General features: G+C 32.8%; 1 protein-coding gene across 7 annotated transcripts in view; it reads left to right on the top strand.

Moving 5' to 3' along the window:
• LPHN3 (latrophilin 3) overlaps positions 1-13,357 on the top strand; it is a 952,179-nt gene that overhangs the window by 553,773 nt on the left and 385,049 nt on the right. For all 7 annotated transcript variants that reach the window (XM_010841647.1, XM_010841644.1, XM_010841645.1 and 4 more), the window contains one exon: positions 5,496-5,605. In XM_010841647.1, coding sequence (XP_010839949.1) covers positions 5,496-5,605 — 110 coding nt within the window. The remainder of the gene's footprint in view (positions 1-5,495; positions 5,606-13,357) is intronic.

Genomic DNA, 13,357 nt, shown 5'->3' with positions numbered 1-13,357 from the left:
GGACCGGATGCCATGATCTTAGTTTTCTGAATTTTGAGCTTTAAGCCAACTTTTTCACTCTCCTCTTTCACTTTCATCAAGAGGCTCTTTAATTCTTCACTTTCTGCCATAAGGGTGGTGTCATCTGCATATCTGAGGTTATTGATATTTCTCCTGGCAATCTTGATTCCAGCTAGTGCTTCCTCCAGCCCAGCGTTTCTCGTGATGTAGCCTGCATATAAGTTAATTAAGCAGGGTGACAATATACAGCCTTGATGTACTCCTTTTCCTATTTAAAACCAGTCTGTTGTCCCATGTCCAGTTCTAACTGTTGCTTCATGACCTGCATACAGGTTTCTCAGGAGCCAGATCATTATAGTACTCCCAAAAACCTGTAAGAGTGACTTACATTAGTTTCCCAGAGTGCCATGAAATATATGACACACTCACTCAAGACAAAGGAATCATGGTTTTCAGGTCACCATTCTGGAATCCAGTGCGTATTGTTTAATTAGGAGAGTCTGAAAAGTTATTTCACATCACCACACCTATTCCCTCCATGGTGAAATTGGGACTAGTAATATTCATCTCAAAAAGAAGTGGCAAGTAAGAAATGCATGAATGTGCTTGATTAGTTTAAAGAGTTACTGTAGATCTCAAGCTTTTTGTATCCTGGCACATGTAATTTGCATATAAATAATTTATTTGGCTCAGCTGTAAGGAATCCACCTGCCAATGAAAGAGACACAGGTTCAACCCCAGGGTCAAGAAGACCCCTTAGAGAAGGAAATGGCAACCTACTCCTGTAATCTTGCCTGGGAAATCCCATGAACAGAGGAGCCTTGCAGGCTGCAGTCCATGGGGTTGCAAAAGAGTCAGAAATGACTTAGCAACTAAACAACAATGGCTATTTATTTGGCCTACTGTAAAAAGAAATGTAAATCTGCTTTTTTCCTATTTCTACTCTCAATCCAGAGAATTTATGTGCTTTTCTGTGTGTCAGCTTTTTCTGTGTTGTAGGTTTATCTCAAAGACTCAGTCTATCTAGAATAAAGTGTGACCAACCCATGCCAAAACAAATGACTAATGATGATAATGAGGATAGCAACAGTAATTAATAGTATATCTTGTGCATTTGTATGATACTTTACAGAGTTTTAATACAGTTTTATAAACACATTAACTTTATGAGGTAGTAAAATAATTTGGCCTCCATGTTATATTGAAATTACACATGTTATACTGAAACTACATGATATTTCTTTGAGAGTTCTACCTGGTATTTGTTATTGTCACCTGCTTTTTAATTCAAATGCTTTATTTGAAAATTGTCTATTGTTGATATAGGAAAATTTTATTGTATAACATTTCTGATAAAAAATGTTGAAATTTTTATCAAATATTGAAGCCTTAATGCCATTATACGATAATGGCATTTTTTCCTGTGAATATTAGTAGATTTGATTGCATTTGACTATATTATTATACTCTTTTCTCATCCTTTATTGTGAGTTTTAAGAGATACTGAAAATAATTTTTTAATGTATACTTGAATTAAAATGAAATTAAAGAAAAAACTGAATGTAAAACACATGAGAACATTCAATTATTTTATTTTGCTTTTATCATAAAAAGTAGAATAAATTTAGTTTTGACAACTTTGATATAATTGTAAAAGTTTTCTTACTGGAATATATTGATCAATAATCTTTAATACAATATTAATTTAATTTTAACTCACAATGACTGAAATCATAAAAGAGAAATAAGAGGATAGACTTTTAAGCTGCAGCTTTTGAAATGTAGATAGTTTTTAAACAATCCATAATATATCTAATACAGAAATAATATTCTAGAGGTTGTCTACCTTTTGATTTCTAAAGATCTTAATTTATGAAAAGCATTTGATACAGGAATAGAATATAACCTATTGAAAATACTGTAAAGCATTGTTTTCAATAGAACAATGATGACAATAACTGCAATATATTATTTATGTAGCATGTTTTGGTTTATATACCTTTTCAAACACATGTCTCATCATTTAGAAGGCTTTCTTAATTCTTCTTTAGTTACCATTAAATAAGATATTTGGGACTCATGACAGCCTCTAATGTTTGTAATAAATGTGGCTTGCTTCAGTTTTCCTACATATACATTAATAATTAGTATTTTTGTAAATTAAATAGTATATGATATTCAGAATGGTCAGTTCACATGTTTAGATAGTAAGATGGGTGGATGTAAATAATATGCATAATATATTTTAATATCTGATCTATACAATTATAACCATGTGAAATTATTTTTGATTCAAGACAGTTTTCTTAGAAACAAACACTGTCATAATTGCAAATTTTAACCTTTATGCCCTACTCATAAATAACTAGTAATTTGGTTTGCTGGTATCAATCATTGATTGTTTAAACAATATAAATTTGAAATTGCACTTATATCTGAAAATTATAAAAATAGCACTGATTCAAAATTAATTTCATTACTATAAAGCTATAGTAATTAGGAAACAGGTTGATAATAGGAAGTAAAACAATAGGCCAAGAAACAGAACATTATATTTATATACAGGGAGAGTGAAAAAGTTGGCTTAAAGCTCTACATTCAGAAAACTAAGATCATGGCATCTGGTCCCATCACTTCATGGCAAATAGATGGGGAAACAGTGGAAACAGTGTCAGATGTTTATTTTTCTGGGCTCCAAAATCACTGCAGATGGTGATTGCAGCCATGAAATTAAAAGACACTTACTCCTTGGAAGGAAAGTTATGACCAACCTAGATAGCATATTCAAAAGCAGAGACATTACTATTCCAACAAAGGTCCATCTAGTTGAGGCTGTGGTTTTTCCAGTGGTCATGTATGGATGTGAAAGTTGGACTATTAAGAAAGCTGAGCACCGAAGAATTGATGCTTTTGAACTGTGGTGTTGGAGACAACTCTTGAGAGTCCCTTGGACTGCAAGGAGATCCAACCAGTCCATCCTGAAGGAGAGCAGTCCTGGGTGTTCATTGGAACGACTGATGCTAAAGCTGAAGCTCCAGTACTTTGGCCACCTCATGCGAAGAGTTGACTCATTGGAAAAGGCTCTGATGCTGGGAGGTATTGGGGGCAGGAGGAGAAGGGGACAACAGAGGATGAGATGGCTGGATGGCATCACCAACTCGATGGACATGAGTTTGAGTGAACTCCAGGAATTGGTGATGGACAGGGAGGCCTGGCGTGCTGCGATTCACAGGGCCTCAAAGAGTCGGACACGACTGAGCGGCTGAACTGAACTGAATATAATATATATATAATATTTATTTCAATCTTATAATTACTTGAGATTAACAATAGTATTTTATTTATAGAATATTTAAATATAATCTTGTTTTCATCATGTATATTTTCATTTTTCAGTATTTCTACTTTTAATTCATTCCTGATAATAGCTGATTTTTCTGTAACGATCTGGATATAACTGAGTTTATATAGTTGCTCACTGTATAAAATCCTGACACAGATTTAGGATTTTATCTTTTCAAGGTGTGATGTTAAAACTGTATTTCTTAACTGCAAAAAAAAAAAAAAGTCATGTCTTTTAACTTAAGACAACTTTCTCAAAGGGTTTTTCTATGTAATAGGAAAGTACTGCTGATTTTAAAAAATGTTAATACACTAAAATATTTGCACCACCTATTTTCTGTGTATGTTGGTGACAGCCACATTTATATTAATGGTATTATTAACATTATCAATTGTTTGATAATCATTCTTAGACCTAAATCTATGCAAAAGAATTTTATAGTATGCTGACCATCAGAATTAGCTGTTATTCTATACTGCCTGTTGAGTATGAAATATTGACCTTTATTACTCTTCATTTTCAATACAAAATATATTTTTAAGTTAAAGCATTCACTAATGAATCCATTTTAATTTAGGTAATAAATAAAATCCTCATTATGCCTGACAAATGGTAGCCTCAAGTAAACTCAAACCGTTTTCACTATAAATCAAAATGAGTTCTGCCCTAAATACGCCTTATCCAGCTAGTATCCTAGCAAGGATTCAGAGGTATAGGGTCATACCAGGAAATGAAACATATCATTAAGAAAATAATAAAAAAATAATAATTAAGGAAGAAATAAAGATACAGAGAGAGAGAAAATCTAGCTTGAGATATATTTCTGGGAAAAGTAAAATGAGAACATATAGCAAATGACAGCGAGAATGTCTCATACTGTGTACTTAGCAATACTCTTTTGGGTAGGAGAAGCCATATATATTTTTTTTTCCATAGGAATGTCTACTTATTGATAAATTATTGAGTTAAAAAGATTTTGAGTAAAATTTGCTATAACGAGGATGCTCTGAAATTGAGTGTCTTTTTCAGAGCCAAAATCATTTTCATTATATGTATATTTACCCATGAGTAAATCTAGGTAACCCAGATCTGTTTAAAAAGCCACAAAAGATGCCTAATTTGTTTTTCTATTTCATTAGTAATGTCTGATCTTTTTCTTTGGTGATTTTAAGTTATTTTAAATTATAAGATGCTGACATTTGTGAATAGCAGTCTGCAACATTAATGTCATTATTTGGCTGATCATGAGGAATGTAAGAGTACGTTCTTAAAAATAGTCTTACTTATGGGATTATGTATTTTTACACTAATTTGTATAAATTAAATTCTTAGATATATTTTGATATTTAAATATTGACTTTTTACTGAGTTTATTTTTATTTTTTAGGTATAGCTAAAAGTGTTTCAAAAACATATGTTCACTGCCTATAAAAGTGATATGATAATCAGTGAATTTATTTTACTACTGCCTAATAAAGTTCTGAGAGAAGGCAATGGCACACCACTCCAGTACTTTTGCCTAGAAAATCCCATGGACGGAGGAGCCTGGTAGGCTGCAGTCCATGGGGTCGCAAAGAGTCGGACAGGACTGAGCGACTTCACTTTCACTTTTCACTCTCATGCATTGGAGAAGGAAATGGCAACCCACTCCAGTATTCTTGCCTGGAGAATCCCAGGGACAGGGGAGCCTGGTGGGTTGCCGTGTATGGGGTCACACAGAGTCGGACACGACTGAAGCGACTTAGCAGCAGCAGCAGCAGCAATAAAGTTCTGTGGTTCTATTTTCTTAATTATTATTATTTATTTATATAATGAGAGTATTTTCCTACCAAATAGTCCTGTCTTCACATTGACAATATCCTATGGGCCAGTTAATGTTGCTTAAGCTGTATTTTAACTTCTAACTCAATACTGTGCTGTGCTCATTCTAATATTCAATTAGTTACTATGAATAAACTGAATGAATTTTTTAGTGTCTAGCTTTTTAAAGTATACTATAGACATTACCTTAGTAAGCCTAAAACCCTGAATTACCCAAAACCTTGCTTAAATCTGTGTAATTAGAAAGTATTTATTAGATAAAATTTGTATTTATGTTTATAATTACTTAACTATATAGACACTTATTATTTTTCTTCTCCTTTGACTTTAGGTGCAATAACAGAACCCAATGTGCAGTGGTGGCAGGTCCTGATGTTTTTCCAGACCCTTGTCCAGGAACCTATAAATACCTTGAAGTGCAGTATGAATGTGTTCCTTACAGTATGTATATTCTTGTACTTCTTTTTAAAAAGGAAAGATATTAAGCATTGTTTTGCATGCATTGACAACATATTCTCTATAAAACATAAAAATAATCACATAAATTATATTAAAAACTGGATAATTTTAATTTTTCAAGGTCATACATTATCCTCACACTGGACTAATTCGATGTTGCCTGCATGATCTTGCAGCATTTAATTTTGACTATATTTTTCTATATATTGGTCAGTACTTATTCTAAAACTCTTTTCTTATTGCAAGAATATAAAATATTTAGGAAAAAGGATGAATGAATGATATGTCAGTACTATATCCCTGTAGTTCCAACAAACAGCAGTAAAAGTGAATAATATGCTTGTATATATAGTAGCATAGAAATTGATACATTTTCAATTTGATAGAAGCAATTAAATCTAAGCTTCCTCTGCTGCCAACATATTGAGAATTAAAAATATTCATCCAGAGGGAACAGACTGGATAGAAATTGCAAGAATTACATGAACTAAAGTACTCTTTAGAATGTATCTTTTATACTCCCAAGAAGTTAGTCTTTACAACCCTTATGTCAGAAAAAATATATACCAACAACTTATTTTTTTTCCTTCAGGAATAATGAAAAATCAAACATTCAAAAATGGAACATTTTTGTTCCTTTTTTTAAAATTCAAAGGTAGAATCACCATCTCAAAAGAAAAATTTTTGATCTAACTAGTTAATTATTCATGGAATACCTTAGTGAAGATAACTTAGGAAATCCTATATTCTCATGCTAAATATGCAGCTCATCCTAGAGGCAGAAAACTCCTGGGATCAAAAACAAATTCCAGGTTCCAATATCCTTTGACATCTCAGAAGAAACGAACTGTCAGGGGATCAGCAAATATACTGTGCTTAGAGATATTTCTATGCTTCACTCATTTCTGTTTATTTAAAAAGTATGGCAAAACCAATACACTATTGTAAAGTAATTAGCCTCCAATTAAAATAAATAAATTTAAATTAAAAAGAAAATAAAAAGCAGTGTGTTGTTTATGAGCTGTAAGTGTGCATACTCTGATAATAATCAGAGAGAAATTTGGCCAGCAAGAAATGAATTGAAATGTAAAAGTAATAGTGAAAGCAATCAGGAGAAAATACCATTGTTTGTTTATTTTAGATGTAATTGATTAGAAGTATATCTAGTGAAGTTTTATAGGCTAACTTTGTTATACAGAAGCATAAGTATATAGGTTTTATTGAAATCCCAGTTGAGGTTCCCCATCTTATATTGTTATCTCCAGGGACTGACCATTCTATAAAAATATAAAGCTAAATGACCATTTATTGTTCATCAGTGATATTTTAAAGAACAAAAATTTGTAGTCTGTTTTAGAACTGTGACAATTATACTTGGATTGCATAATAATAATATCTATGTGAAAAATGTAGAATAGCTACTTCCAAAGGCATTTTTTTTTAAAGTATGAATTAAGGTGTTCTTCAGTTTTAAAGACAGTTTTAAGAAACTTACATTCATATTTTTGAAACATGAAAGCTGAAGAAGGCTTGTTGAATATTTGTTTTTTACACAATTTTTAAAAATTAAAGAATTTCACAGCTGTTTTTTCCATTTTATGTACTTTTTCCAAATTTCTTTCAGGATAAGTACTCCAAAATCCTGTGCCAAACTCATTCTGAAAAAATCATTTTCTTAATTCATTTTGATATAAATGAGAACTTGCTCCGACACATTTGTATAAAGGGATTGTGATTTATCAAATTTCCTCTCATAAATTTTTAGAGTTGGGCAATTTGATTCCTGAATATCCTGTATTTACATGTTTCTGATAATCCTAAAAATGTACTGATTACTTTAGAAGTATGTCCATATTATATTAGAATATTTATCTGATTATTTCATTAAATAAGAATTATAAACACAGGTGCAACCACTATGCAGGTTATACATGGTTTAATTTATATGATATAGTATGATTATGTTTGTTTGAAGTATCTTCAGTCTGTTTCAGTTAAAAATATAATGAATAACTAGAAATTCATTTAGTAAATTTAACTTGAATTTAAAAGAAAAGAATCCAAAAGAAGTTGAAAACCATAAAATAAAATAGAGTGACTTGTTTGAAAGGTAGGATAGTTTAGTAAAAAAATGACCAGGTAGCAGGACCCTGGTTAATTTAACAAAAATCTGGATTTTTTAGCTTAGGTAAGCTGTTAAATTTTTTTTAATCTCACCTTACCAACATTCCCTCATCTATAGTACAGTCATCCATTTTATCTGTGGTTTCATTTTCCATGATTTCAGTTACCCGTTGTCAACCTCAGTCTGAAATTATTAAATGGAAAACTCTAGAAATAAACAATTTGCAAGTGTTAAATAATATGCCATTCTAGGTAGCTGGATGAAATCTGCTGTCCTACCGCAGACATGAATCCTCCTCTTCTCTAGTATACTTACTGCATTCACTACCCACTTGTTAGTGTCTTAGTAGTCATCTGGGTCATCACTTCAGCTGTCTAGTGATGATAGCTGTCATGCCATCATAGTACTTGTGTTCGAGTAATCGATATTTTACTTAGTAAACGGCCCCAAAGTGCACGAGGAGTGATGCTGGAAATATGGATTTTTTTTTTACTATGACTAATTAATAAATTAAATGTTATCATAGATATGTATAGGAAGGAAAACAGTATATTTGGGGTTTGGTGCTATTTGCAGTTTTAGGGATCCACTGAGGTCTTAGAATATATTCCCCTTAGAATGGTCTTGGCGTGCGTAAGTCAGTGGGAGACTATTACAAGTCTTGATTTAGGTGATGATAAGCTCCTTTACTTTTCTCCAGAATAAAAAAGCACTGTTTGTTGTTGTTGTTGTTTTCCCCAAAATAAAAATATTCACTTATAAAAAGAGCTGACATTTATTAACATTTACTACATGCCATTTACTACACTGGTTTTAGAACTCTTTACGGGTGACCCCATGGACTACACAGTCCATGGAATTCTCCAGGCCAGAATACTGGAGTGGGTAGCCTTTCCCTTCTCCAGGGGATCTTCCCAACCCAGGGATTGAACCCAGGTCTCCCACATTGCAGTAAGATTCTTTACTAGCTGAGCCACAAGGGAAGCCCAAGAATATTGGAGTGGGTAGCCTATCCCTTTTCCAGCGGATCTTCCTGACCCAGAAATCAAACCGGGATCTCTTGCATTGCAGATGGAATCATTACCAACTGAGCTATCAGGGAAGCCCTTTATGTTTACATACCCTCTTTTATTTAATTCTCATAATCTCCTCCCTGTTAGATATGTGTGTCACAGCTTTACTAAAGAAGAAACAAACTCAGTAGGATAGGTAGAGTGTTTCTTATAAAGTGTAGAATAGCTAGAAAATGGCAGAGCCAAGAGTTGAGTCAGTTTGTAATATTTGTTCTGAAGGACCCAACTCTACTTCCACACATAGATTTTCCCCTTTATATTTTCATGAGTTATTCAGTGGTGTTCAGTATTCAGCTTTCATCAGTACGGTAATGGCACGTGATGAAGAAAGAGCTTCAAGAACCCAGGCCCTTTTTCTCAGTTCTTTTGCTACTTACTTTTAAGAGGTTTGTATTATTCTCTTAAAGCAGGTGAATCGCTGCAAACTTTTATTTTCCCAAACACCTAGTGAAGCTTTATGGCAAAGACTAATTTGCGCTCTAAAAGTACTACCCACAATTTAGAATGAGGCTCTTACCTACATAGTAACTTTAAAAGTTGTTTAAATTACCTGCATTATAAGAAAAAAAAAATCCTTGTACTTAATTAAAATGCTTGTTAAAAGACCTCATTGTATTAGTAGAAGACAGACTTCATATTTAAGATTCAGTATTAATATTTTTAACTTTTCTAACTGTACCACTGATTAAACAACCAAACAAGAGATGCTGTTAGGTTCTGTTTGTCATGTAGTTTTATAATATCCATTTTAATTTTGAATTTAAGATGATATTTTAAAATGTATGTGGTGATATATTTTATATTTATGAATGCTTTGATCTTGATGTATGGGAAAATATTGATATTTTATATTTATTTGTATATATATATATTATATGTATACACACACTGTATTTTTCCATGGTAATATTGATTTTTAAGGTGATGCTTTTTCTTGTTAAAATATAGAAAAGAAGGAAATATAGAAATACAGGGGAAAACAAAATTATGTATAAAAACATATCAATATTAATTATATATAAACATATGAGAGGTAATATAGAAAAATTCAACAAAGTCTCTTGTATCACATAGGAGAAAGAAAGTTGAAAATATCTAAGATAAGCTTGCAATAATTTTTGCACAGAGTTTTAGGAGTCAGTAAATAGGTGGATAATTGAGCAATAAGTTTTAAAAGGACCTTTGCCTGAATCAATCAAATGTTATGACTTCTTTTGAAAAGATGACAGTAGGAAATAAAATAAGGAAAATGAGTAATTGTTAACAATGTAGTGAGGCTACTGAATTGTCCTATACTGAATTTTTGGATCTCTTGTACTCAGTTTTTTTTTCAGATTGTAAAAGTTGGATTTAATCTTTTTTTCCTACTATTTATATTCTCTTGTTTGGTTTTATAGGTACCCTGTTTTGGGGTAAGATGAATTAATATTTTTTCTGTTGCTGTTACACCTTAGTTCCACTGTGGCTTTTATAGCTTTTGCCTTTCCTTCTGCGACTTGATTTTCCTCCTTTGTGATATTTTCTCTCCAAGAGATGACCCAAATATTCAAGAGGTTAAACCTCAGCCTTTACCAGTGCCACATATTTGCTCTCTCATCTTCTCACCCTACCCCATGACTTCTAGCCTGATTTGGATAAAAAATTGTAAGCATCTTTAAGTAGAGTTTCCTTCATTTAGCCAATTTACAGGGATGACTTGAGTTAGAAAGAAAACAATAAAACAACTAACCACCTACACAGAGTATTTCTGAGCAAAAATATCTTTACTTTATATCCTGCTGACAATTTGTCTTTCTTCCAAGGCATGCAATTTCACGCACATTACACTCAAAAAGTGCTTGTCTTCTCTCACAGTCCAGCTTTTCTATTCAGTTGTTTCTTCTTTTTAAAACTACAAAGCACAATTTACTTATTCTAGTAATCTTCTCCTCTGGTAGATTTTCTTAGGAGATAGATGTGGGAAGCACACAATTGGAGAAGTACTAGAAACAAGTGTTTGGTTAAACCAGTCTTATTTTATAGCACTTACAGACTTTTTCACCATTCACATTAGCCATCTGGAGTTATGTATAAGATTGGCTTTATAGAAAGACTTGCAAAAAGGGCATTATCAGAAATTAATATTCATAATTAATTATATAATCTTTTTTTTAACTGAAAAAATGCCATACTTTCAACATTTAAAGTGAACAAAGCCTTTAAATATTTAATTATAAATAACTCAATATATTTTAGGGCTTCCCTTGTATTTCAGTTGGTAAAGAATATGCCTGTAGTGCACGAGATCCAGGTTCAATCCCTGGGTTGGGAAGATGCTTTGGTGAAGGAAATGACAAACCACTCCAGTGTCCTTGCCTAGAAAATCCCATGGACAGAGGAGCCTGGTGGGCTGCAGTCCATGGGGTCACAAAGAGTCAGGCATGACTGAGTTACAAACACACACACAAATATATTTTACAAGTAATGTTTAACTGAGTATATATTTTAAAATGTGCACTGAGTATATATTTTAAAATGTGCACACATTGATTTCCTACTGGTATTTATTATGTAAGTAAATCTTTATATATTTTAAAACTCATTGTACTGAAATTAACCCATAGGTTTAAGTTTTTAAATATCCAAAAATGTCAAGATATAATTTGATTTCCAATGGCTCAGTACATTTTCCAGTATGATACATAGGAGATATTCAATAAATATGTATTGAATGATTGAAAGAAGAAAGGAAATGTGATAAAAGTATTATGTTCATTGCTAGAATGATAAACAAAAGAAACTCTTATCTACAAGAGAGACCTTATTAACTCAAAGATATATGGTAAAAAAAAAATATATATATATATTAATTTTAGTTTCTCCAAGTTATTTGATGTTTGTTACTATATCCCTCAAGAAATCTATGTTGTGCTGTGCTAAGTTGCTTCGGTCATGTCCGTCTCTTTGCAATCCTATGGACTATAGCTTGCCAGGCTCCTCCGTCCATGGGATTCCCCAGGCAAGAATACTGGAGTGATCATTTCCTTCTCCTGGAGATCTTCCCAACCCAGGAATCAAACTGGTGTCTCTATGCCTCCTGCATTGGCGGGCATGTTCTTTACCACTAGTGCCACCTGAGAAGTGCCTCAAGAATGCTACTAGCAACCAATTTGTTTTCCATATTATTATTTTATACCTTCTTATAATATAGCAAGTATTATCCTTCTATAAGAAGAATATCACTTATCTAAATTCTCTGTTTTTAGAATGATACTTAAAAGAACATCAAAATTCTTCCTTTCCTTTCTCCTTTTTCTCCCCACTAGTTTCTTTCTTAAATATTTTCTCTATACTTGACAGTATCTTGCACCTAACATACAATTTATAAAGCTTTTGTAAGTCAGATTATTTAGCAGTTAATTAAAACTTTTATTGTATATAATAAATATGAAATATACATAAAAATTGCTATTATACGTTTGAAAAACAGGAAGGATGAGTGGACTATATACTTTCTTAGAAGTTCTTATCCAAAATTCTCTCATACTTTTGTCTAACTGCTTCACATTTTTATGGAAATTAGTTTCAACTAGATGATATCAGTTGCTTTCAAGATCTCCCTCTTTTACAGTCCTTTCCTCAATCAGTTTATATTGCAAACCAGACACTGTGCTAAATAGTTGGTAGAAAGCTAAGATAAAAATTCTGTCGTTGAGGAATTTAGCCAAATGAGACTCAAGGTCCCCAAAGTTACACTGTTACTTGTTCAGCAAAGTAGTTGAGCACTTCATATTCACAGCGCGCTAAGGAGATACGCCTGTCTCATAGCGCTTGATGTTTGTAACGGGTGGGTACGAAGGTTTTCTGAAAGACATGACCCTTGAGTGAGCCTTAAAGAACGAGCAGACTTTAGTGAGAAGGGCAATCAGTTTGGGCTGATGGGGCAATGACAGATAAGAAACTGTTATGGTGAATATAAAATGAAAACAATTCGGTATTTGTATAAAACCAAAATACAAGAGTGACAGGAAATGAAGCCATAGATTGGCAGGGTAGGAATCCTGATGTCGCTCTATGCTGGGATTGAGTCCTGATACTCATCACAGTGAGGAACACAAAGATAGAAAATTATTTTTAATGTAATTAACTAATACATTAACTAGAAATACTTGTTTGCAGTCTGCAAAAAACAATTTTGACTAAGTTGAAAAACAGTCTTTTGCGGGGAGAGAGGGTTGGGAAATAACACAGTAATAGTTCCAGAATCAAAAGAGAAAAAGGTAAAACTCAAGTCTGAAAAAATAAGATCCAGTGATCTAGAGAGTGTTAGTGGACAGCAAGGACTCTTTGTTTGGATAAATCAGTTCCAAAAATGGTCTGTGTACTCTAAGTCCTGTAAAGATCTCTACTGGGACATCAGTGTTAGTTGCTCAGTCATTTCCGAGTCTTTGCGACCCTATGGACTATAGCCTGACAGGGTCCTCTGTCCCTGGAATTCTCCAGAAAAGAATACTGGTGGTGGTGGTGATTTAGTCACTAACTTGTGTCCAGATCGGA

The sequence above is a fragment of the Bison bison genome, unplaced genomic scaffold, assembly GCF_000754665.1.
Source record: "Bison bison bison isolate TAMUID 2011002044 unplaced genomic scaffold, Bison_UMD1.0 scf7180017864165, whole genome shotgun sequence".
Lineage (NCBI taxonomy): Eukaryota > Metazoa > Chordata > Mammalia > Artiodactyla > Bovidae > Bison > Bison bison.
The sequence above is the reverse complement of the archived record's forward strand: the minus strand, read 5'-3'. Positions and strand labels throughout refer to the sequence as shown.